At 41.0% G+C, this 27,462-nt stretch overlaps 1 protein-coding gene across 3 annotated transcripts; it reads left to right on the plus strand.

The window, feature by feature from the left end:
- map3k15 (mitogen-activated protein kinase kinase kinase 15) lies at positions 1–27,462 on the plus strand. 3 transcript variants are annotated; one of them, XM_039789904.1, is made up of 30 exons: positions 1–760; positions 3,502–3,641; positions 3,873–3,896; positions 4,363–4,440; positions 5,268–5,461; positions 5,870–6,038; positions 6,135–6,241; positions 7,156–7,326; positions 7,426–7,538; positions 7,908–8,067; positions 8,554–8,704; positions 8,807–8,914; positions 9,562–9,611; positions 9,973–10,068; positions 10,214–10,301; positions 10,398–10,531; positions 11,012–11,139; positions 11,490–11,620; positions 12,756–12,861; positions 14,306–14,463; positions 14,650–14,833; positions 15,750–15,927; positions 16,607–16,781; positions 18,651–18,836; positions 19,797–19,902; positions 20,034–20,274; positions 21,517–21,629; positions 21,734–21,840; positions 21,949–22,025; positions 25,296–27,462. In XM_039789904.1, the coding sequence occupies exons 1-30, from the start codon at positions 457–459 to the stop codon at positions 25,387–25,389; spliced, it is 4,071 nt and encodes a 1,356-aa protein (XP_039645838.1). In that variant the 5' UTR covers positions 1–456; the 3' UTR covers positions 25,390–27,462. The 3 variants fall into 3 exon arrangements, with proteins under 3 accessions (XP_039645838.1, XP_039645837.1, XP_039645839.1); XM_039789903.1 differs by having other exon boundaries at positions 457–760; positions 4,360–4,440; positions 25,296–25,389; XM_039789905.1 differs by lacking the exon at positions 4,363–4,440 and having other exon boundaries at positions 457–760; positions 25,296–25,389.

A 27,462-nucleotide genomic window follows, 5' to 3' on the forward strand; every position in this document is an offset into this window, starting at 1 on the left:
TAGACAACCGGAGGGACGGCGATAATATTTCATACTGTGGACAGAGCGGTCCTGATAGTATCCTGCAGTATAAACACGCTCCTCCGTAGTAGACTTCAAATTGGACTAAAGAGCCAAAGGAGTAGCCCATAATTTAACTTCTGGATACATTTCTGTCTCTCCCCCTCTCTCCACATTTCCTCCTCTCTCTCCTTTCGCGGATCTAGTCGGATCCAGTCTGGGTGAAGCGGACTTCTTGGTGCGAGATAATCGGCAGATGATGTGAGTTAATAAGGCGAGATGCGGGGTTGACAAACTCAGACGCGCTCCTCTCCAGCGACGGCAGGTGCGCAACAAGTGAGCGTGAGGAGAACGAGACTGGGGGAGACAGACAGAATAAAGGAAGTAACGGGAGGGAGAGGCGGAAAGTAAACGGAGAAGGAAGGAGATAAAGCAGAACCACTTCTGGTTCTCGCTATGGATACGGTGCAGAGCGCACAGGTCACCGACATGGGAGGAGAGCACTCCGCCGGGGTGTGCTTGGTGGAGCGGGAGCGGGGCGAGGTGTCCAGCCCATGTCCACCGGCCAAGCAACGCTCCCTGCGGGTGGTGTACGTCCTGAACGACGGGCTGAAGTCGGTGATGGCCAGCAGCCCGGAGTCCGGAGCGCTGCAGTGCCTACAGAGAGCCTGCGACTCGGAGAGCGCGCTGCTCACCACTGTCACCTTCGGACGGCTGGACTTTGGAGAAACATCAGTTCTGGACAGTTTCTACGATGCAGGTGTGTGTTAGTGAATCAGCACGGTGTTGGTCATTTGCAGATTGGGTAATTTATTAAAAAATAAAAATAAAATATTTGGAGTATTAGAAGTTGCACAAAAGGTGTGTTTAACTGCATGTTGAAATAGTTACAGAAATCAAGTGCTGTTGACACAACGGATATGAATAAAGTGTGATTGGGACATTTTTTGATTTTTACTTAAAACACACACACACACACACACACACGCGCACACACACACACACACACACACACACACACACACACACACACACACACACACACACACACACACACACACACACACATACATGATACCTTTCTGTATTGCAATCTATTTTGACCAGTAAATCACCTTCTGGGAATGTTCCTTCAATCCTTAACATTAATTCTATTTTGTGATTAATATCATGGTATTTGATGATATATTATAGGCCTATAACTCACTCATCTCACACACCACCATCTTTCACCATTCTAGTGTGTATTAGACAGAATATTGTTTTTAATTATGGTGTGTTTGAGTGTCAATTTCAGCGCTATTTTAAAAGTGAGAAATGTTTACCTTTATTTATTCAGGGGAGAAAGAGTGACAATGTGGTGGAGAGGACTGTGTGGGAGTTTTTTTTATTATAAAAGAAATCCTCAGTTCCTCATTGGATCACAGCCTTTGCTGGAAACCTGAAGAACTCTATGTGAACTTTATGTGAACTTTATCTAATGCCAACGTTTAAGCAATTTTGGACTTGAATTTACATGTAGCATTGTAATGAAGCCATGGCATGTTTATGAACAATTTACTGTACATCCGTTAGTGTTAGTAGATCTGTACACTACACATGAGGGTACAGATGTGTGTTTTGGAGAGTATAAAAGTGATTGTGGCTGACGGTGTGGCCAAAATAAATGTTTATCGAAAACATTAGAAGCCACTTCATTGTGAAACACATGTGTAATTAATAACATTAATGAAGGCTCAGCACCATTCAAGTTTCCCAGGAAAAAACAGCATGCATTGCACAATGCAAGGTTGGGACAATGTTTTTCCTGCCCATGTCTGAGAGTCTGCTGTGAGAGACGGCTTTGTATACACAGTACAGAACAACATGATGTTAACCTGATATCAAATGCATGTTGTGGCTCAATGACAATCTTGGTTTGTCAGTACACCACTATGGTCCAGAATCAAATATCTGAGCAACTAGATGGATGGCCGTGGGATTTTTCACAGACATTCATGGTGCCCAGAGGATGAATTGTATTAACTTCATCAGGTCAAAATCAATGACCAAATATCTGCACAACTAAATGACAATCATCAGCCTTAGCTGTACCCTAATTTTACAGCTAAGGCAGTTAAAACGGTTTAGCATGTTAGCATCAGCATGTTAGCTGTGTCATTGTGAGCAGGGTGAAATTTGTGAAAAAAAATCAAGTCAAAACAAAACATGCAAGCATTTAATCCCCTTTTCTATACCATGGATAAAGAGCCACTCAGCCATCATGTCAAGACACTTAAATATGCACTTCAATATACAACGGGAATTTATCTCGCTAATCACGCTTGTTCGTTCCTCAGGAATGTTTTAATCCAAACCATGATCTTTTTCCTAAACCTAGCTAGTCGTTTTGGTTCCTAATTGTCATCGCTGCATGACGCTTACTTTCTCTGGCTAAACTCTACTACCATGGCCCCTGAAAGGGCCGTCATCTGACTGGCGATGCCTGTAGCCGACTCACAGTCACCTATTGGCGGCTAAACAACTGCCGCTGGTAGCCGGCATCCCGGAGCTCTGTAGCAGCTAAATACAACCAGCAGCTGCCGCTCAGATTTTATCCTTCCATAGATCTATAGACTCTTCACGTTACAGCGCTTTACTTTAAAGTTTAAAATATTTCTATTTTAGGTATATAATGGTCTATTGGTGACGTAGCATTGATCACTTTGAGCAGGGGGAGATACATTTTGTCCCCACCGGGGATAGAAGTAATTCACCAGAGGCAGGGATATGTAGACCAGAAAGGGGGAAATCGTACCCTGATTGTGAGTTTGTTGGATGCTAATGTTAGTGTTTAGTTCAAAAGCACCACTGTGCAGAAGTACTGCCATAGACGTCCTAATACTTGGTTGTAGATTGCAGGTAAGTATTGCTTCTAGACGAAAGCTGACGAGTAATAAAATGTAGTTCTTCATGTCTGCACACTCGTCAATTTTTGTTTTATACAAACTCGTATAGCCTACTTTGGCATGCTTAAGGCATCTATGCGGAGTGTGGTTTCTCTCCGTTGGAGTCTGCAGATCATAAAAATCTACCAGCTCCAGGGAAGAATTCTACATCCACCTACATCCATCTATAAAATTTTTCCACGTACAAGGCAATAGAGAAAAACGGTCTTCCAAACTACTCCAGGCAGTAGGATTAGAAACCATCAATAACACGTTTTGCAAGCTTGCAGAGGAGCTTTAAATTGTCTTTTTGTTGTGTTAAAACCCCTAAATGGTTCCTGGAATAACATTTACAACTTTTAATGAAGTCAAGAGGTCATGGGTCAGCCCCCCCCCCAACCCACCCGTAAAGTTGTAGTGCTTCAAAGTGTCTTGCTCAAGAAATGGATTGAATTTACCTTAAAGTCTGAGCTTTGAGACACATTTTGGTGGTGTTGTCAGTGTTGTTGTCACCACCTTTAGGTGCAACCTACTGGTTGTTGACACCTTTGCCGTCTCTTTTCTCTCATTCCAGACATTGCGGTTGTGGACATGAGTGATGTGTTTCGGCAGCCCTCCTTGTTTTACCATCTGGGTGTGAGGGAGAGCTTCGACATGGCCAACAACGTCATCCTCTACCACGACACTGACCCGGACACTGCCCAGTCACTGAAGGTACTCCTGTCGGTGTATTTAGAGTTTGTGGATGCCATTCCTTGGCAGCTCCTTAGAACAAAGTGATCCACTATGTTATTTACAGTACAGCGTGCGTGAGTGCAGTGCTGTTAGGTGAAAACAGCTGTTTGAAGTAGTAACGTAGCAGTACAACTCAACAGTACAAAAGAATAAATGATCTGTCCAGTCTGTAAATCCGTTCTCACATGCTCTGTTTTTATCTCCTTACAGGACATGGTGGTACAGAAAAACACAGTAAGTTTTTGTGTATGTGTGTGTGTGTGTGTGTGTGTGTGTGTGTTTCAGAGTGATTTACTGTCTTGTGCCATTTGTGGAATAAAATTGCAGTGCCTGTTGTCCTCTCATGTACAAATGCATGCAGGATTTCATATCTACAGTCTCTCTCTCTTTTATTTTATTTTACCTTTATTTAACCAGGAAGAGACTCATTGAAATTAAAAATTTCTTTTTTAAGAGTGTCCTCTCTCTCTCTCTCTCTCTCTCTCTCTCTCTCTCACACACACACACACACACACACACACACACACACACACACACACACACACACACACACACACACACACACACACACACATTCATCTTAGTAACAGATTTTTTTAAGTATTGGGTGTTTCTGTATGTGTGTGTGTGTGTGTGTGTGTGTGTGTGTGTGTGTGTGTGTGTGTGTGTGTGTGTGTGTGTGTGTGTGTGTGTGGAGAAGGCTACTCGTCCTCCAGCATTAGGTTTCCCCTGGGTTCAGTTGCCACCAGAGTACAGAGGCTCTGGATTGCACAATAAAGTAGGTACAATGCTGCACCATGGGCATGCTGGGAGATTTTCTCACAGGCTAATAATAACAACAGGCATGGAGGAGAACCTTAAAAACACTGACCTCCCTGATACTGTGTGAATAACAAATGAAATGCCCTAACAACAGTTTGTAACTCACAAAACCAAAGAAGGATCAAATGAATTTGTATTTGGAACACAATTGACACAATTATTGTATCACAACTTTAGCTGCTCCGTGTAATACTGTAAGTCACTGTGGAAATAGCATTTGAAAACAGCCACTATCTCTTCTTGGATGAGATGATACAATTTGTGATTCTGGATGTCAAGTTCACATATCATACATTTAAAATGGACTGCTCATCCTCTATTCCAAATTGATGCTGAATTTTAATTTTAAAAATGTTTTTTGTTGCCCCCCATGAGAACAACAACACTGCCTTTGCATCCACATAGCAATCCTTCATTGATCGTGCACCACCCCCACCCATCCTCCACACAGTTGCTTGTTATTTAGTATTTAGTATTTTATTTTGTACTTATACTTGTGCTGCTGCAATACCTGAATCTACCCTCTGGGGATCAATAAAGGATATTCTTATCTTATGATGCTTCAGTGGTGTACTGATCCTGTGCTCGTACATATCCTCCTCACTAATCAATCCATAATCCCCAATGTCTCCATCCCTTCCAGGACTCCTTCTACACCTGGGATCAGCATCCAGCATGTGTGTTTTTATCTGACATAGCTGTATTTACCTCTGGTACTCACACTCAAATCTAAATGCTCTTTTTTCCTTTGAGAAAAAAAATGTTTCCCTTTTCTTCTTCCAGGCATCCAGTGGTAACTACTACTTCATCCCCTACATAGTGACTCCTAACCATGAGTACATGTGCTGTGAGAGTGACGCCCAGCGCAGGGCCAGTGAGTACATGCAGCCCAGCTGGGACAACTTGCTGGGGCCGCTCTGCGTTCCATTGACTGACCGCTTCACCAGCCTGCTGAAGGACATCCACGTCACATCCAGGTGAGACACATTTAAAACATGATCATACACAAGTTGTCTTATCTTATTAAACTCACGTGTAGGTGGGTAGATGGTATAACCTCAACATGCAGACACTTGACTCTCTCTTGACTAAATGGACCCACAAATGTATGATTCAAAGAGCACATTGTTTTTACTTTTTCCCAAAAAATCTGTGGATTTATTTTGATGAGTGAAAACCAGATACAACATCAATAATACAAAATGATATAAAAATGTTTTTCTTTGGAACAGGGGTTGTATTTAAAACCACCTACTATACTAGCAGTGCGGACTGATTTGGCCAAAACATGCAGTATGAAAACCAAAGCAAAATCTGGAGTATGCTAAAAACACCCGGACTAATTACCCAATTTTCTCTCTCCTTCTACTGTCTTTCTTCTGCAGTGCTTCTTTTAAGGACACCCTGCTAAATGACATTAGGAAGGCCAGAGAGAAGTACCAGGGAGAGGAGCTGGCCAAGGAGCTTTCCCGCATCAAACTCCGAATCGACAACACGGAAGTCCTCACTCAGGACATCGTCATGAACCTGCTGTTTTCTTACAGAGACATACAGGTACATACACACACGTTGAAGAAACGGTGCTAAACACATACATGCATCATATTAAATTTAAAGGCAAGAAATAATTTCCACTTATCTGACCACTAGGATTACGATGCCATGGTGAAGCTGGTAGAGACTCTGGAGATGCTGCCGACTTGTGATCTGGCCACGCAGCCCATGATCCAGTTCCACTACGCCTTTGCCCTCAACAGGTAGGCCTACACAGAAGCTGGATTTAAAAAACCCAGGCCTAGAGAAAAATCCATGCATAGTTTGCCAAAGGAAGCTTTTACTGCCAAACATTTTGTAATGCAAAAGTCATAATTCCTCTTTTAAATTTTTTATCAATAACATTTAAATTTTTACTTCTACTTTGCAAGGCTTTGGATAGGTGGAGAAACCTGATATCCTGATTTCACAGAAAACATCAAATGACCACAATCTCTAAACAACAGAATTACAACGTGCTGGCACATCATGTTAAAAAATTATGTGCCTGCACTATGCAAACAATTTAGGTTTAGGCAACAAAACTACTTTGTTAGGTTTAGGCAACAAAACCTGGTTAGGTTTAGGAAGAGATCATGGTTTGGGTTGAAATAATTATGTTTGTTATGTAACTCAAGTTACTTACATAAGTTAAAATACGTTAATGTTGGCTTTTGGTTTCACACGGGACACAAACAGCATTCACCTAGGTGAAAGTCCTGTTTGTTCGACCCATCTCTCCTCCCTACAGACATTTAAAGTTTAAGCTAACTGGGGAGGTCACAGCTAGCACTTTGCTAAAGCTTAGCTAAATCTATTGACTTTTATTTTCCTAGCTGTTACTTTAATTGACAGCTATATACCCATTTTGATCAACTTGGTAAATCTGTTTAATATTCCACATAACTAAATAAGGCAGTAGCTAAATCCAATTATCCATCCTTGTTGAAAAAAAAGGGCTAACATTTAACTCTGGCTAACGGCAAATCAATTAGCAGTAACTGCCATTTCAGCTTTGGACTCCAGTGGAATTCATGTAATTTCGGTGCTGTCAAGCTATCTTTAAATCACATAATTGAGGATTGTATTAAATTGTGGATTTTATTTTATGTTAATTTATACATCTGTTTGTGTGCAGGAGGAACAGTCCTGGTGACAGGGAGCAGGCTCTCAGAGTGATGCTGCAAGTATTGCAGTCGTGCGAACATCCAGCACCGGACATGTTCTGTCTCTGTGGACGGATATACAAGGACATCTTCCTGGACTCAGACTGCAAAGATACCAAAAATAGGGTCAATGCTATACAGTGGTATGAACACACACACTCGTTTATGCAGTCTAATTCTGAGAATCCTTAATTTTCTACAATAGCCTATACAACCCTAATTATTGATTATTGTTTGTGCAGGTACAGAAAGGGTTTTGAGCTGCAGCCAACTCTCTACTCTGGTATCAACCTGGCTGTCCTGCTCATAGTTTCTGGCCAACAGTTTGAGAGCTCCATTGAACTGAGAAAAATAGGTGAGTGAAACCTGAACCTAACACCCCCACACTTTGATTAATTTATCAAGCCAGCACACAATGCCTAAATCAAGCTAGAAGCACCCAAAAAGAACATTTTTAAATGTGTCAATTGCATTCAATGGGCCATTGTTTACCTCATCTACTGTGTCTGTACCAAGCTTAGCAGCTAGCATCCAAAATAAATGTGAACAAAACAAGCTAGCTAGGCTACAAAGCCTGCTGCATTTAAGTATGCTAATGTACATGCTAAAATGAAAAATGCAGAGATTGCTAGAAAACAATTGTGTGTTTTGCTGTATGTGGTATAAAGAAAGAATAAATATTCTATTCTATAAATATTTCACACTTATAATCTGATGTCTTTAGGTGTGAGGTTGAACAGTCTGCTGGGGCGCAAAGGTTCCCTGGAGAAAATGAACAACTACTGGGACGTAGGCCAGTTCTTTACCGTTAGCATGCTAGCTAACGACATCCCTAAAGCTACTCAGGCTGCTGAGAAGCTCTTCAAACTCAAGCCACCTCTTTGGTAAAGACATTCATAAAAAAGTTTATTCTATGTTGTCAGTACTGTTATGGTGCATTATCTCTGCATGTTTGTTATCAGTAAAAAGTTTTTTTTGCGGTCAACAATTTGCGGTCTGAAAAAAAATACTTTTTATGTTCTAAGCTAATCTACAGAGTAATGACTGTCAAGGAAATAGACGCAGGTAATCAATGAAATACATGTCATTATCAAAATAGTTGTGTCTTAGCGAGTGTTATATTCTCCAATCCACAATTTGACTCTTATTTGTGTGACATCTTTTTGATTACAAAAGTGGTTCCCATTTCCTTTCAGTGACTATAAGCACAACATAAAAATCCAAATAATGACCAACAGTTTGAGGAAATTGAGTGTATTTACAGGGGAATAGAGATCCTCCTGGAAATGTTGCTGGTCCCTTTATTGTTTTGTTCCATTAAACATGCATATTATTTTCCAGTGATTTGTTTCATGTGTATTTTCTTCAAGGTATTTGCGGTCTGTGGTGCAAAACCTGCAGCTGATCCAGAGGTTTAAGAAGCAGACGGTGGAACATTCTCCCCAGCGGGAGAGGCTCAACTTCTGGATGGACATCATCGTGGAGGCCACGCAGGGAACCACCAATCGACTGCGGTTTCCAGTAAAAACACACATTATGCAAACACTCAGACATATTTGATCTGATATTCAGAGACTCATGCTAACGTGTCCGTCAATTTTTCTTTTTCTATTTGTGTTACAGGTGTTGATTCTGGAGCCAACTAAAGTTTACCAGCCGTCCTATGTGTCCATTAACAATGAGGCTGAAGAGAAGAATGTCTCTATTTGGCATGTTTCTCCTCCTGAAATGGTAAGAACATCACCATAACCAAATGACCCTCCTACTTTTTACCACAGGATTTCATTGCATTGCACCATTGACAATTAACTTAATTAACCCGAGAGGAAACGCAGAAGAAAACAAACAAGTTTGTTTTGCCTGGCTGAGGTGAAAAAGTTGTTGGATTGATAAAAGCTAAATGTGATAACCTGCAATGGAAATAGATTTAAAGAATAAATCATGACGTAAATGAAGCTCGTACCGTAAACATCCACTGAAGTGACAAAAAATGGTGGCATACGAAAACATCAGATCTGTGTGGAGCGAGAAGGAGACTATAAGAGACTAATTACATACTTGCATTGTGTCCTTTTCTTTTCAAATGGTTTAATAGCACCTGACTGAAGAATTAGCGAAATAAACTATCTATCTCGATGAATCAACATCCTAATATTTGCTGAACAGTAGTTGGTGGAAATGCGCATTAATTTGCATTTTCAATTGCAACATTTTCTTTCGAAGTTTGGTGAAATTTGCTCTACATTTGGATGGAAACCTGGCTTCTCGTATCAAGAAGTAACATCACACATATGTTATCCTTCTGTTCCCTATCCATTTGTAAAATGTTATTATTTTATTTTGAAAATAAAAAAAAACTTCATGCCCTTTTATTTCAGAAAGGGATCCATGAGTGGAACTTCACAGCAATGTCCATCAAAGGCATTAGGTATGAATAAGTTAAGTTGGATGTGAATAAAATGCAAAAGTTCCCAAACTGAGCGGTATGCTGGACACGATGCAGCTTAAACACAGCATTGTCACTGTTTATTTGGGTTTATTATTATAAGAGGTACAAAGTTAATTTCTGCTCACAAACTAAATTGAACTAACTTTTCTATGTTCACGCATAAAAACGTGTTACTCAGATGAGCTAATGTTTTCTGCAATTCAAAACAAATTATGGCATGACCAACGTTTTGCTTGTACCTTAAAACTAACGGACTGTCGATAAGTTTTTGTAATATTACAATGAAAGACAAGAAAAAAATAATCTAAGCTTTCATCTACTCTAACTCTTCTGTCTGCAGCATCAGTAAGTTTGATGAGCGGTGCTGCTTCCTCTACGTCCATGATAACTCAGACGACTTCCAGATCTACTTCTCCACTGAGGAACAGTGCGGTCGGTGAGGACACACACCTCTAGATGTGTCTGTGTAGGTGTGTGTGTTTGTCTGCGTTTGTGTTCGTACAGTATGTATGTGCGATGGTACTGCAACATGACCTGATGGCCAAGAGTTGGAAATAATAATGTTAAAACATTGTGTTAAGGTTCTGTTCCATGGTTAAAGAGATGATATCTGATGGTACGGGGAACGCTGTGGAGCTGGAGGGGGAAGGAGACGGAGATACACTGGAGGTCATCAATATAGACATTATTTTACAGTACATATCTTTGTTTATAACTCCAGTTATGATTACTGAATGTGTGTGTGTGTTTCTGTGTTTGTTACAGTATGAGTATGACACCAATGAGACAGGTGACAGGGTGGTGTTGGGGCGGGGCACCTATGGAGTGGTGTACGCCGGGAGAGACGTCAGCAACCAGGTCCGAATTGCCATCAAAGAGATCCCTGAGAGAGACAGCAGGTAGGTGTGGTTGTGTAACGTAGGAAAGCTTTTTTGCACACCTCTTTCATCGGGCAGGTGTGTAGGATATGATCAAAAGTAGCAGATCAGAAGCTTAGAGAAAGTCCCGTACACTGACCATTACGCAAGCAATAATTTATTTAGAAAAATACAACGTTTCGGTCTTAGACCTTCATGAAGGTCCGAAACTTTGTATTTTGTGTGGTTGTGTAGAAATATGATGACCTGTAGTGACCCCTGGATCGAGACCTACCACGTTCAACATTCAAAAACTTGTAAAAAAATCATTTTTTTCCATTTTGTTTTATTGTCATAGAATTGACTCAGCGTTGTGTTTTTGGTTTGTAAATGTTAATATCTTGCGTGTGAATGAAAGTCTTATTTTGACACTTATTTTTTGTTCTAGCAAACTTTATCTGGATAAATAAAGGGGGGGAAAAAGCATTTGTCTATGGTTCTTTTTCTCTCGGTGTGAATTAGGTACTCCCAGCCCCTTCATGAAGAGATTGCCCTTCACAAGTACCTGAAGCACAGGAACATTGTTCAGTACTTGGGCTCGGTTTCCGAGAACGGATACATCAAGATCTTCATGGAACAAGTGCCTGGAGGTACGTTTGTACGAGAGAGAGAGAGAGAGAGAGAGAGAGAGAGAGAGAGAGAGAGAGAGAGAGAGAGAGATGTTAAAACAATTGTTATTCAAACTTGTTTGGAAATCCTTAGAAACTTAGAAATGCATTGATAGAACACCAGAACAAATAAAAAATACTGTCTACTTTGTGCTTTACTGATAATTTTATCCTGTGCAGGTAGGCAGATATTCTTGATTCATGATGGACAAATTGTCTACTTCAGAGATCGATGCTTGTGACCTCTAGGTTACTGAGCGGTCTCTCTAACTGCTTGGTCATCTTCCCATTTCATGATAGGTTTTGGACACTCCTTCTGTTCCTTTCTCCAGGAAGCCTGTCTGTGCTGCTGCGGTCTAAATGGGGTCCGCTGAAGGAGGCGACTATAATCTTCTACACCAGACAGATCCTGGAGGGGCTCCGATACCTGCATGAGAACCAGATCGTCCACCGAGATATCAAGGTACAAGGCAGCACGTCGAAGGAGCCCTTTGTACAACACAGTCTGTGGTTCGATCAAGTGTGACGTCACTGCCTACGTTTACATATACACAATATTCCCTTTTTTGCCTTTATTACAAAAAGACAATATTCCTGATTAGCTGTTTACATGGCTATTAAACATGAATATTCCACTAATAGTCCCGTTTACATGCAGCTGTGCAAAATAGGATATTTTTCATCAGTGGTAGACTTGTTGGACCGGGTGAACACAGCCCCCCCCATTCCTTCAACCACCTTCTTGAAAAGGTCGCCGTTGCAATATTTACGCAAATCCAAAAACCTGTCCATATCCAAGTCTTTCATAATGTTTAAAAAAGTAGGCGTGTTTCTCCATCCGTCCAGAAAAGTGGGATTTTCTTTTGGGCATGCATCTCTGCCCTACCCTTGCAAACTTTTTTCTAGTTGGTATGTGTACAACAACCATAGCAACACACATAGCTGACTGTAAGCTGTAAACAGGCAAGAGGCTGTAAAACTGTCTTTGTAAACAACCCATGTATTTCCTTATATTATATCACTTTTTGCATTTGTACTCTGTTGATCTAATATTGTGTGTACATTTTTAAATTTTTGGGCTTTTTTTAAAATCATTTCTTTCAGTATTTCAGTTTCTTTCAATCGTTTTTCTTTTTATTTCAATTGGATAATGCAAACTATGCATTGGAGAGTGCCCAGATTAAGCCCTTCTAATGCTTTTTTGCATCTCTCCATCACATCTTTTATTGATTATGTGTATATTAACCTGTATTACAGTATTTGTATACAGTATGTGTAAACCAATAAAATACAAAATACAACTGTCGCAAACTGGGGTAAAAACTCCAATTCAGATGCATATTCCAAATGTGCAATATACATGTCCAAAGACTGCTTCTAAAACTCAAATAATACCAGCATATCAAATATCAGAAAATGCTACATTCAGAAGAAGACCTAATTCGGATAGCCACAAGGAATACGCTATCTACATGACCTGTATAAGATTCTGAATATTATCATATTTGGATTAATAGTGGAATGTTAGTGTGCATGTAAATGTACTCACTGTGGTGTGGTGGTGATTTAATAGTAAACTGCTGCTGTTTCTCCATTAGGGTGATAATGTGTTGGTGAACACCTACAGTGGTGTCTTGAAGATCTCAGACTTTGGTACCTCGAAGAGGTTGGCAGGAGTCAACCCCTGCACCGAGACATTCACCGGTAATATCTTGTACACAAAAACATACATATTTTTAACTGGCATGTCCGCAAATCCCCAGGTTACATTTTTAAATTAAAGTTAAAAAGTTTTTTTATTTGTCATATGCACAACGATGGCAATGAATGAAAAAAGTTCTTTGTCCTCAGGCTCCGTCCAACAATGCTCATACAATATGTCTAAAAAGTACACATGACATAAACATAAAATAGTGCAGAAGTTAAAATATAGTAATAAAATATAATAAAACTAAAAAAAGGGCCCTCGGAGAGTGCAGACCTCCACCAAAGCCAAAAGCCCTAATGCTAAAATGGTAAAATCTACTCATTCTTTTAACGTAAAATGATTTTCAATCAACTAAATCATCAAAAAATAACACTGTATACCACCACATAAAGCTTTGTCTAATACACAATATTAAGTACTCCAGTAATGTCTTAGAGAGAAAGACAGTAATTCAGTCTGGACTGCATAAATGGACTCATAGTCTATGAGTGTAAATATCAACTGACCCTCAAAATGTCAAGAGCCACTATCAGCCTCTATAGAAACACTCAGACACGAGAGCGCGGACGAACGTGCGTGTGAATGCGTACGAACATACACATTCATTGGCCATCTGGCCTTCTCCAGCAGCCAGCGAGGTGTGTAATTAGATTAGCTAATCAAGCAGAGGCAGAAGGGTGTTTACCTTTCATTAGCAGGTGTGTGTGTGTGTGTGTGTGTGTGTGTGTGTGTCCTTATCTGTCTCTCCTCTGACTCCATGTTTTTTTTATAGCTCTCTCTGTCTATCGCAGCATTTAGAGCAGACTAGAAATGCCAAATCTGCTCAGAATTACTAACTGCAGACAAAATACTCAAGGATCGAATGAAATGTAATTAACAAATTCTTCTGAACTCAGTTTTTGGGACTAAAATAACTAAAATCTCACATCTTCATTTATTAAGATTAGCTATGTGTTTGAATTTAAATGTGTTTAAAAAAAAAAGTCAATATCGTAGATACGTGCCTGATCGTGCACCTGGCCATTCATACCGGTCACGTCTCTCTCTCTCTCTCTCTCTCTCTCTCTCTCTCTCTCTCGAAAGAGACAGGATGAGTGGGGAAACTGTGGTAATTGAAGCCTATATGTGGCTGTGTGTGTGTGTGTGTGTGTGTGTGTGTATGTCTCTCTCTCTCTCTGTCCGTCCGTTGGTCTCTCTCGCCGTGCGCCTGATCGCGTGTCTCGCTGTGAGAAGTCAAGACGATCAAATTCACCATAAACATGGCTGTTTTATTTTGAAATGTGTCTATTTTGGTAAAATATCCGGCTGCACTGTGGTCTTCCTGTATGTGATATACCTTCCTGGCTTGGCACATATGCTATCGTGCAAGAAATAGAGGAGACGCCAAAACTATTATCTATGAAATTGTTCCAGGTCATCATCTGCATCTGTGTGTTGCAGGTACTCTGCAGTACATGGCTCCAGAAATCATTGATAAGGGCCCTCGAGGGTATGGGGCCCCGGCTGACATCTGGTCCCTGGGATGCACCATTATAGAAATGGCCACTGGAAAGCCTCCCTTTCATGAACTGGGAGAACCACAGGCGGCCATGTTTAAGGTAGGTATTGCCTCTGTGTACATGTATTTGCCTCTACATGAGGTTTTGTAAATGTTGAATAAAGACATAAATATATTTATTATAGAAGCTGTAAGTCTTTTGTTAGGAACACTTACTCTCTCGGCGACTCCTTAAACAAATTTCCAGGTCATGATTCTTTTGTGTAACTGTGGTTTTATGTTACAGGTGGGCATGTTTAAGATCCACCCAGAGATCCCTGAGTCCTTGTCTTTGGAGGCCAAGTCGTTCATCTTGCGCTGCTTTGAGCCGGACCCTCACAAGAGAGCCATCACCTCGGACCTCCTCAAAGATACTTTTGTCAAACACAACGCCAAGGGCAAGAAGAGCAAGATCGCCTTCAAACCATCAGGTAAACACATACACACATGTACAAAAATAAAGAACAGGGAGCATGCTATTCCACTGTTGACAGGCACTGTTTATCCAGTACTAATAAGTACCTAAATTCTCTCAGATAAACAATTTCTATGGGATGTTGCTAGAGATGGAAAAATAACCTTTTTTTAAAGATTATATTTGGGGCATTTTAGGCCTTTATTTCTATAGGACAGCTTAGACTTGAAAGAGGACAGAAAGGGGGAATGACATGCAGAAAAAGGCCACAGGTAGGAGTCAAACCTGTGGCCGCTGCGTCGAGGAGTAAACCTCTATGTATGGGTGCCCTCTCTACTAGGTGAGCTCGGCACCTGAGAAGGATCAATAACTTAATTAATTCCCAGAGGAGAAACTAATTTGGTTGCCCCTTGCACAGTGAAAAATAACAAAAGAAAAGTTACACTCAGCAGACAGCATATGAAAGACACACTGCCACAAGAATAGTAAGTAGCTAAGGAGCAGAGGGACTGTACATGTGCTGTCTATCCGCCTCAAATGTAGTTAAGTCAGGAGAGATTAATTGATATTTATTCATTTATTTGCACAATAGTAACAAAATAAATGCAAGAACATTGAGACCAACTGAATGTGATCTGGAGTGAGATTCCTGATGAAGTAATTTGATGGACCAATGAGACGACTAGTCCAGATGAAAACTGGGGTCGAAAGTGGGTTGGCCCAGTCAGGAACTAAAATTACCATTGACAGAAGCAGAGAAGGTTACAGATTTTAAGGTTTGACAGCAACAACATGATCGGATAATGGAGGTCATGGAAAAATCTGATTGGTTCAAAGGAAAAGTGTGATTGACTTGGACGTTATGTGGAAAAAAACCTCTCAAGACTTACATAGATTCCTTCCATTCTTTTCTAAACTGACGTTTTGTGCAGACTACATACACAGCGTTTCGCTGCCGGTGCAGTTGCAGTTTGAGGCCACCGGGAGCAGCAGCAGTGAACACGGCTCCGTGAGCCCAGACTGCGACTCCAAACATGATGTTTTCTTCCAGAAGAAGAAAAGCTCTGGCTCCGAGAACCTGCTCAAACCCACCAACTCCAACTATTTGAGGTGTGTATGTGTGTTTGTGTGCAGGTTAGCTGGGTCAAGTTTATAGATTTTACAGAGATGGGGCTCATATTTCTTAGATATCTTGAATTTGCTTTGTCTCAGATCCCACTGCTTTGCAGAATTTGCATCATTAATTATCTTTACTGGCTCCAGCACAGATGTTAACTTAGCAAATTCCACAGTCATGCTGATTCTGAATGCAAAAATATATTACATACTCTGACAATATAAAAACCTACTGCAAATCTTGCTGGGACTGTACAGATCATGTGAGAAGATGTGAATGAGTGTGTGTATATGTGTGTGTGTGTGATCTTTTGGTGGCAGGTGGCTTTATTGTGCCCAGTGTGCTCCGCTGCCTTTTACAACACGGATATAATGAGGTCTAATCAGTTTACAAGCTTCAGCTGGCGGCTGAGCACACACGCACAATCTCATGCACATCTGCACGTGCACAGACACGTGTGTGCGTGCATATGTGCACAACCTGCCGCGCTGACTCATGCTGCCGCTGCACTTTCCTGGGCACACATAGTAGCCAGGAGAGACTTGTATCTGTAAATAAAGTGGACGCCGCGTCACGCTGTTGTAAATCAGTTGTGTGCTTTCATGTGTTATTTTATATTGCAGTGAGATCACTTTGTGTGTGTGTGTGTGTGTGTGTGTGTGTGTGTTGCAGTGTTCCAGATGAGGGTTCAGTGTCGGAGGACCGCAGTGTCCCCCCCTCCCCTGAGGACAGGGACGGCGGTCTGTTCCTGCTGAAGAAGGACAGCGAGAGACGGGCCATTCTGTTCAAGGTCCTCAATGACGACCAGGCAAAAGTCATCTCCAACCTCAAGGAGAATTACATCCAGGTGAGTGTGTGACAAAGATTCACTGCATCTTTATCCCCACCATGAGCCATATTCATAAAATAAATACGTTAAACAAACTAAATGAATTAAGTGGTAAACTGATCTGTAAAAAGTCATCTTCCGATGTGCTATGAAGGAATAAAAGCAACACCAATGTTTTACCACAATTGTGTCTTTTTTCAACACACAAAAATGCATGCAATTGGAATTATTCGAGAGATGTTATAATCTGGAACATTGAAACAGTCAGACAAGGCCTTTTTAATGACGGACATTACCTCTTTTGAATCCCTAATTGCAAGGCCAATAATTTCCAAGGGAAGATTTACAAAGTCTCGTCTCATTTTTTAACATAACAGAATGAAAATATTCCTACCTTTTTTAATACAAAATGTGCTACTTTATTTATATTTACATTTTATTTATACTTTGCCTTGTTTTGTATTACATTGTTTATCTATTGGCAAACTTAATACATTTTGAATTACAAAAAAATTTAAGTAAATAACTAACTCAAATAGTTCATTTAGCTCAGTATTAGGAATGTTTAAAACACTCTGATCAGCTAAGCACAGAGTACAGTTTGGAAACCCAAATAATAAACATTATTTTTTAAAGCATCTCACAAGAGCAAATCGCCCCCCAAAAATGAGAATAAATAAATTAGATTTATGCAACATGTGGCCATGTTTAAGTACATATGCAGTTTCTGTAGGGTCCCATTAACTAAGGTACTGATTCTCAAAGTGGGGTCCGGGAACCCCCAGGGGTCCTTGAAGAGGTTCCAGGGGGTCCCCAACAAAAAGGGGAATCATTTATTTTCATTATGTTTTCATCCGTAAGTAACACAATGACATATTGTATGACTATTTTGCTCATGCGTCTCATTCACTTTCTATAATAAAACATCTAAGAGGGGTGTCAAACTCAACTTCCCAGAGGGCCACACTGGAAAAAAAGAATCACATCGAGGGCCAGAAATGTACATTTTATTGATGTGCTTTATTTAATCGAAAAAAGTCAAACATCTTTTATTGTATTATTGCATGTCTCATATAGTCTTCTCACTTACAGCTTGGTCGACATAAAGCCCCAAAAAATATAACTTAGCCATCAAAGAAAAAAGCGACACAAAAACAACGGGAAAAAAACTTGCAAAAATGCTGAAAAAAGCACAAAAATCGTTGGCAAAATTAATGAAACCTACAGATAAAGCAACAAAAAGTAGTTGGGCCAAAATGTATTATGAACCTAAATTGATATGAGGGCCGGATCAAAACCTGCGAGGGGCCGGATTTGGCCCGTGGGCCTTGAGTTTGACACGTGATTGTTAAAAGCAAAAATTCTATCAGGTAGGGGACCCTAGGACAAAGTCTGTGGTCTAATTTGTGTCAGTTTAAGGGTCCTTGATGTGAAAAAGTTTGAGAACCACTGAACTAAGGCATCAATTCAGCTGAGTTTTCTAACCCATCAGTGCACTCCAACTGCACTATTGAGTGTAAAAAAAAAATCCAATCACATGACATTTTCATCTAAAACTTGTGAGAAAAGGAGCCTGCATTCTCTCATACTACCAATGGGTGGCACAAAAGTCATATGTTTCTACAGAAGTCCTACAAATAAGGGCTTTGATGACAAATTCACAATTTAAGATGCTTCAAACTTGTATTGTTAGTTGTTCCTGAGAGTTAATATTTATGCTTCATGTGCAATAGTTAAACTTTGTAAAACTATTCAGTTCCATACATCTTTATCACTACATATGGACAATAACGCTCACAGGCTCAGTAAGCTTAAATCCATGCTTGTCTAAATTCTATTGGATTTCTGTACGTAAATGTGCGTGTGTGTGTGTGTGTGTGTGTATAGGGCAGTGAAGAGCTCCAGCTGTCCGTCGAACACATCAAGCAGATCATCTGCATCCTTCGAGACTTCATCCATTCCCCAGAGCGGCGTATCATGGCGGCCACCATCTCCAAGCTCAAGCTGGACCTGGACTTCGACTCCACCTCCATTAACCAGATACAGCTGGTGCTCTTTGGATTCCAGGACTCGGTCAGCTCACACATGCACACACAGCTGGAAATGCAAGCTAATACACAATATGCAAGCTGTTATATAAGTGATTTGGCCTTTTTAACTGGTGATGGCACATTACAAAACAGCAACACGGTGCAGCAATGGCCCACTGGATGGCAGAGTGTTAAAAGATCCAACTTCATCCAAAATGATGCAGACGAAAACATTTTTTAATTAGATTTAAAGTGCCCATATTATGAAAAATTCACATTTTCTGGGATTTGGGAGTTATTTTATCTAGGAGTTATTTTGTGTCTCTGGTGCTTCCACACGCATACAAACTTGGAAAAAACCCATCCATGCTGTTTTGAGTGAGATATGGGTTTCTTAATGTCTTCTGCCTTCAGTCTGTCTGGTGAGCTGTTCAAAATCTGCAGGGCTTTCTACGTCAGTAGCCGAAACGAGGGGGCTAGCGCTAGCATGCTAGCGGTTAGCCCCCTCGTTCTCAATGGCAAAACACTGCTACAACACACACTAGTTCACCATAATCTACAAAAGGACTACTTACATGTCCCTGTTCTGCAGGTATTCCACGCAAAGTTGGAAGTGTGCTCTTGTCCCGGTTAATCCTGCTTTGTAACTGCCTGAAGTTAGAGAAACAGCTGATGTGATCTTTACCTAGCTACTGCGCATGTGCGAATCCCAACAAAGATGGTACAGAAATGAGATGTCTCACTCTATAGCTAAAATAGAGACCTGAACACACAAATATGGTGTTTTTTGAAAATTAAACCATGTAAACTTATTCTGGTACAACCTCAAAATACAATTAAGAAACCTGGAAATGAGCATAATATGGGTGCTTTAAGTCTAACAATAAATTCTGAACAAAAATGATAAATGTCTTTTACCCACTATGTTTAGACTGTAAGTTAGTTAGAGAATCATCTTAGGTCTAAATATCTGTCCTTGTCTGTTTGTGTGTGATGTTCTCAGGTGAACAAAGTCCTGAGGAACCATCACATTAAACCCCACTGGATGTTTGCTATGGATAACATCATCCGCCGAGCTGTGCAGGCTGCAATCACCATCCTCATACCAGGTCAGAATCCTGGCCTTAGCTTTTAGCGCCATCTAGTTGACACCTGTATTACTTTATGTCCTGCACCTAAACAATAATAATGACAATTCATATAATGCTACAAAGAATTAGTTTACGCTTGTCTTTGACAGAGCTGCAGACCCACTTCGGCCCGGCGTCAGAGTGTGAGGGAGCAGAGAAGGAAGACGAAGTGGATGAAGAGGAAGTAGAGTTTGGTCCTGTTTTAGCTCCTCAAGCTGATGACCCTGTGCCGACCGCTGACCCCACCCACTCTGCGGCCAGCACGCTAAACTCCGCCCACTCCAAGGAGCATCAGCGTTCGCATCATCCACTGGGTGCGCAGCTGGGGCGGCTCAAACAGGAGACCAACAGGTGCGTGCCAAAACACCCACATACAGACGTAACAACACATTCAGTTAAAGACATTTCAATAAAACAATTGTCTTATTATTCACAATTATAAAAAAAAAGAAGTGGAGGGAGTGCCATTCAAAGATGTCAACACATACTGCACAACACCTGCTGCAGGCACGTTGTGTGAGTGGGAGTCAAGATGATGAAATTCCACTCATATCCTTCGTGACTAAGGAAGTGGAAAAGTCAAAGAGAATGTGCACACACACCCACACACATTCATGCATGCAACGATTACAATAGCTGTGGGGCTTTGTGTGATTGATGTTTGTCACACATGATGTTTGTCACAGTGGTGACAAGTATCATCAGGAAAATGTACTTAAAGTATTAAAAGTAAAAGTACTCAATGCAGAAAAGTTCTGACATTTTAGAAACTGGAAACTACTTAAGTACAGTACTTAGTACTTAAGACTTAATACTTAGTAAATGTTCTTAGTTACATTCCAACACTGCCAGTATCGATAACAGAGTATCCTACTTCCTTGTTTACTGCTGTACCTGCAATAATTAAAGTGCGGTGGAGGACAACGATACTAAGATCGTAAATCTTCACGAAATCATCTATACGTGTTTGATGTGCTTTAGATGAGAAAATAGTATCTATTTCTGTCTTTCACAGATCCGTTCCGCAGATTGGAGCCTATCATTGTCCTTTGAATTCAAAAGCATTCATAGCCCTGCATGGTCTTGGCTAAAATTCACACACCTGTAGCTCATATGTGTCATGTCGTTTGCCATTAAAGTGTCTGTGTTTTGTTTTGTTTTTTACCTCAGTACCCTGATGAAGGCTTTTATTTGAAATGCAATGGTGTCAGCCATGTATTATTAAACACTTTTGATTATACTCAGGGAGAAACATTTGACAGAACCAGGCTCTTGGTGGGCGGTTGTCTGCTGGTGCCAGTTGGGGGTGTGATGAACAGTGGCAATTATAGTCACAATAAAGATAATGGAACTATGACTAGAAATAGTAGTTGTTGTAGTAGTTCATGGCGTAGCAGGGCACTGCAGGGTGTAGCTGGACGTAGCTGGACGTAGCAGGGCACTGCAGGGCGTAGCAGGGTGTAGCAGGACATAGCATGACGTAGCAGGGCATTGCAGGGTGTAGCTGGACGTAGCAGGACACTGCGCGGCGTAGCAGGGCATAGCAGGGCATAGCAGGACGCTAACTATAATGGATGTCACTGTTGGGTGCAGGCTGCTGGAGGAGCTGCTGCAAAAGGAGAAAGAGTACCAGCAGGTCCTGAAGGCCACACTGCAGCAGAGAGCACACGACCTGGAGCTGGTCAGACTCAGACACAGACAACCAGGTAAACACACTGACTGACTGATTGATTGATTGATTGATTGATTGATTGATTATTCTTCTGTTTGTGTTTCTCTTCCTCTCTTACTCCCTGTTTTTATTTTACAGACATTTCACCTCCCTCCATCTTTCACATCCCAGCAGATCACGAGCCGGACAAGAAGCTCACTGATTGGCTGAAAGAGCAGGGGGCAGACACTGACACCATAGATAAGGTTATCTACGAGTATCTGTCGGTTTTTTGAACATCTGTGTATAAGCAGAACTACAGCCCATTATGTTTAGTGTGGTTTTAGACTGACGGCTCATGTGTTTTCTTCTAGTTCGTGCTGGAGGAATACACACTGACCGACATTCTCAATGACATCACCAAAGATGACCTCCAGTGTCTACGTCTACGGTATCTACTCATATATGTGAATCCTGTCGCATCATATTTTGACAGAAAGAAACATAAAATCAAGCTACTTCTAATTGCGACTGACAGATGTTATTAAAAAAGGGGTAGCACTTAAATGCAATTAAATTATATGCACGTGTGTACAGAATCTATAGATAGATAGATAGTTTTTATTGTTAGACTTTTTTTTTTTATAGATTGTTTTTTGGGCATTTTAGGCCTTTATTTATATAGGACAGCTGAATAAATGAAAGGGGAGAGAGAGGGGGAATGACATGCAGCAAAGGGCCGCAGGGCGGAGTCGAACCTGTGGCCGCTGCGTCAAGGTGTAAACCTCTATATATGGGCGCCTGCTCTACCAGTTGAGCTCCCCAGGCACCCAAAGTTTTAAGATGCATTGTGTTTGGTCTCATGGATTTTGAGGCACAATCTTCTCAAGTCTACAAGGCTTAACAGCCATCTCACTGCAAATGCAGGGGCTTAAAGATACAATATGTAAAATTTCTGCATTAAAATGTCTAAAAATGACCATACCTGTTATATATTTTTATTTTTACTATCCCAAATGTTTCCACCAAATGTCAAACTCAGAGAAATCTGTTATTTTATTTTCAGACACGGAGCGTTTCCTTTAGTCGCCCGTCAGTGGCGTCATATAACCTCTCACCCTCTAGTTACTCGTAACTTCCGTCAAAACACGGGCACCCAGATATGTTCAGGAGTAATTGTAAATCATACAATGTCACAGAAAAAAATACTTGTAACCGTAATACTGCTTTTTTCGCCACACAGCATCATTTTGTGATTGATTACATGCCACTTTGCAACACAGTAATACAACAGAGACCTTATTTATTGATACATATCAATATCTATCCAGCTTAACGTTACTACAATGTGCTGGTTGACAAGTTGCTAACGTTAATTCTTAAGCTTGGTGGATAACATAGGGTTACAACATCGTTCAATATGCTCATAAAGTTATTTTTAGTATGATTGTTTTGACCATGGTTAACAGCACTGGGCTAACCCACGAATTAGTTCACCAGTAACGTTAATGTTAGCTGTATAGATAGGCGATTAATCTAATGCTAATTTAGCCAGCTAGCTAACACACCCCGGTCTGTCTGCCTCACTCCCCCAGCGCAGAGAGACTCAGTTGGGATGAAAGCTGACAACTGCCCCGGGACATATAACTAGCTAGTTACCGTTAGCCCCCAGTCAGCTAGAAGCCAGCCACTTACAGCAATCCCCCCGGTGTGGAAATATATTTCTGTAAAATATTAGTAAAAGGCCTGAAGTAATAGCTGACCTCACTCTCTCTGTTCCTTCTAGGCTGTGAGAATTTCATCTGGCCTGTAACATGATAAAACAAAATTAGGGAGTGCTGAAGCACTCTCCCGGGAAATAATTAACATAGAAACAAATAATCTCATGGCCAGAGGAACAGAGACAACAAAAAGGTTAAATGATGACTGTGGGTGCAGTGTAGGAAGAAGCTACTGAAGGGTAAAATGTCTGAGCCATGGATGACCCCGCTCATCCCTTTCTGAGGCCTGTGTAAGATAAGACTACAAAATGCATGTAGCAGAAGACACATCATGAAGCATTTTGTAACACAGAGTGCAATAAAATATAATAGTAACAAACATGTCTCTGTATTCATGGCTAGCGCGACCTTCCTTTTACGGTCCTGGGAAATGAGACGTCTGGATTATATCCAATTGATAGTGGCAACGGGACCGTTGCGAAAGGAGGATCTCAAGAGTATAAGAAGCCACCAAAAAGTTAGGACTGGGTCAGACCTGGAGAGACTGTGTTAATGGTAGGGTGAGACAGTCTATATGTATATATATATATATATATATATATATATATATATATATATATATATTGTATTTTGCTTGCAATATTGTCACTAAAGATAATTGACTTCAACTAGAGGACTCCTGAGAGTTATTTCTGGTTTACCATACAACCAAAAACAAACTTAAAGGTGCAATCTAAGAGGTGATCTTCTGGAGTCAGATTAACCCTGGCCACTGGGGCCAGGCCCGAACCGGCATCAGCACCTGCAAAATTTTCACCGGCCAGCACTTAACTCCAGTGCGTGGTGCTTACGACACTAACGGCAATTTAATGAAGTGTCGGGAAACGGACCATATCAGACCCAGCACCCGAGCCACAACAGCGGCCATCCAAACATTAGCTAGCTAGCTACGTCTGCGTTAGCGCTACCGGTGTCCATGGCGAAAATCTCCTCCGACAAAAGGTGGGTTAAGCACCAAAACAAGCTGTACAGCTGGGAAATGTTCTGCTGCTGCAAGACGGCTATTGAACGTCCTCACCGTCGCAGAGATTCCCCCAGCAATCCCCACCCACACCCGTCTCTCAGCTCTCTAGCTAGCTAGCGTTACAACAAACCCTGTCTGCCCCGGTGTTGAAACCATCCAAAAGGTGACATTGATATGTGAAATATTTTGTGTTTTAGCTGCTGGCTAATGTTAGCTTGCTGGCTCACTAGCTAACTGGTCAGCTAACAATAAAAATATAATCAAGAAAAACTTAATTATGTTGGGGAAACTGCTATTTTATTAGAATAACATGAATAAACGTTACTAAACGTAATGTGAATAAACTTGAATGGGTAAATTTGTCTGTGAATAGATGCATTCTAACCAGCGAAGGTGTTTAATACAAAAAACTATAACTCCCATCATTCCATGCAACTTCCCAACGTCAACAAAAGTCCGTGTTTACCATCCATCGTTTTGGTTGAGAGACCCCTAGCTGCAGAAAGTTACATATTGTTTGTTTAAGGCATCTGTCATGCTTTTATTGTAGCACACCTTGCAGATTTTTAGCACGGCTGCAGACCTGTTGGAGGTTTGTAGGTTTGATTCACAGGGTCAAGAGAGGAAACCACAACATGCTAACTCAACAAGCATGGCAGGTACATTTTAATTAAATTGTTGTGCCATCAGAAATGTTTTGCATACAAGTTCCACATGTGTTTTTAGTCCGTTAATCAAAAGACTTTACTGTCTGATGATAACTGAGTATTCGGGATTCAGCCTGATTGCCTTTTTCATGAACCTAATGAAGTCTTTTAGTCAAAAAACAATCAAATAAAATGATCAAGAAAAAGAATAAAATTTAATGTGGAAAAAAAGGTAAATAATCAGCTTTCAAGAGTAGCTGAGGTAGGTCTTCCTTTCTGAAAGATGAATTTTGACGCCATCATACATCAATCTATCTTCTTCCCCTCAGGGGCGGCGTCATCTGCCGCATCTGGCGGGCCATCCAGCGGCACCGAGAGCGAGAGAGGCTGAGGGGCGACGAACGCTCGAAAGAGGATGCATGATGGGATACATGGACTACAACTCTGGAGGACTCTGTTTGCCAGAAAACACGCACACATCTGCACACTACCAGCCTTGCATGGCGCTCCTTTCTATTTCTCTCCACGGTGCCTTTTCATGTTGTAGTCTGTGTCGTACAGTACTGAATCTTTGTTTGACTGTACATCTTCACAGTGTCAGACTTGACCAGACCAAATGTGTAATTAAATGTGTATTTGTGCCACAATGTGTTTGTGCTTGAAAATCTTCAGAGAAAAATGGCCAGCATACCGGCGGTAAATTTGTGTGGGCAGAATGGGCTGCACTCTAGTCGCAAATTTTTTTTTTTGATCGGCCCATAATGAGAAGAGAGATCACATCATTGGCCCACTTGTGTGTCCTTCATCTTAAAACTGGCCATTCACATCCTTGGTCTTTGACTGACTGGCCCACAGAGAGGAGAGAGATCACATGATTGGCCCACTGGTTTGTCTCTCATCTGAAAACTTGCCAATCATATCCCACTATGGCCCACTTCCATCCTATCATAGGCAGGGAGCACATTTAAGTCCCGCCCCGACTGGCGGCGAAAATAACTCCACCAAGTACCAGTTCGGTTGACGGTAGCTAGCAAAAAACACAAGATTTAAGCATGTCAAACGATTATTTTAGCACCCTTTGTCTACCGGAGGCAAAATTACGAATCCCATTATGGCCACGCCAAGACCCGCCCTACGAAGCAGCCTGATTGGTTGGGGTTAGGCATTTGACCTCGAGTGGTTAAGGTTAGGGTTAGGGGATTGGTCAGGGGATAGGACATGTGCATATAAGCATGGATGCCTGGCCAATAGTAGTGTGTGAATGCTATTGAAGGTCGGGTCTTGGCCTGGCCATAATGGGAAAAAGAATATCTCCTACCGGAGAGAGGACAAGTTAAGTTAGCTATTAGTAAGCTTATGTTAGTTATGTGTTAGAAAGCCAAGGCACTTGCAAATATAATACTATAGCTTTCTGATTTATCCACATTCCACAATAACACAAGTTGCAAATGTTAGCTACTGTGTACAAAATGCAGCTTTAGCTTAACTTACAGACTTGTCACTTGTTTACTATACAATATATATTGATGATACCCATGCTCTACCCTCAAACTTTAGCCATCTTAGCATCAGGACCCAGGCAGCCTATTTGACTCAGTGAGTACACTACTATACTCTCTTACTTACCACTCAGCTAAGTACGAGTATTAGGGGCTGGTATGCGGGGTTCACAATTAACTTTTTGTCCACCAGCCAAGTGGCTAGTGAAGCCAATTTTACTTTTTTTTTGGCTGGTGAGTCAAGCAAATCTAGCAGCCACTTGGGGTTCAACATTAGCACCATTTACCAGCCAAATAAAATGATGGTAAATGGTGCTAATTTTGAACCCTGCTTGTATGTACATGTGTACAAGGGGGAGTGCAGGGACTGTTGGTGTCCGGTCGATTGTGGTGGGCTGGTCTGGGTCTCAAAAGTCCAGGGCTGTTTTTTTTTTTCCCTAGTCCAGCCCTGGTATGTGGTATCAAAACTTCCATAAAAACCTTGAAAACTGCTCCTGAAGCATAATCTGTTCAGTGGTGTTCAATGAAAGATATATGAACATAATTTTGACAAAATGTGGTTGCATTGCTTCCGTCTTAACCCTCACCCATGACCCTGTTTAACTTGTATGTACATTGCTTTCCTTGTCTTGTGTCTCCATCAGTCTGAACTGCTCTATCCTTCCTCATACTGAGCATATAGATGAACAGCAGAAAGTTGATTATGCTGCAGGAGTGGATTGACAAGTTTCAAGAAGACAAGTAAAGAAGCAAAGTCTATCTCCAACTCTCTATCTGTAATGTAACATACTTATTCATATAAATTGTTTGCCAATTCCATTCATCCCCCCCAAAAAAGACATTAATTCTAATCTATCTGGCAGCCCCTTGTTTTTTAGCCAAATTGCAAATTCAATGTATAACAAGAAAAAGGCCTTAAACCGGTGTAGTTTCAGGTTGAGTATTTTCCTAATTTACGAGATAATTATTCCAAAAATGTAAAAAAAAAAAGATGGAA

Source organism: Perca fluviatilis, chromosome 22, assembly GCF_010015445.1.
Source record: "Perca fluviatilis chromosome 22, GENO_Pfluv_1.0, whole genome shotgun sequence".
Taxonomy (NCBI): Eukaryota; Metazoa; Chordata; class Actinopteri; order Perciformes; family Percidae; genus Perca; species Perca fluviatilis.

Bases quoted from the DNA above. Each gene is read 5' to 3' on its own strand.
- map3k15 (XM_039789903.1), top strand. From the start codon at position 457: ATGGATACGGTGCAGAGCGCACAGGTCACCGACATGGGAGGAGAGCAC. The intron at 3,642-3,872 runs GTACTCCTGTCG...ATCTCCTTACAG, and splicing joins ACACTGCCCAGTCACTGAAG to GACATGGTGGTACAGAAAAA. The intron at 10,302-10,397 runs GTCATCAATATA...TGTTTGTTACAG, and splicing joins GAGACGGAGATACACTGGAG to TATGAGTATGACACCAATGA.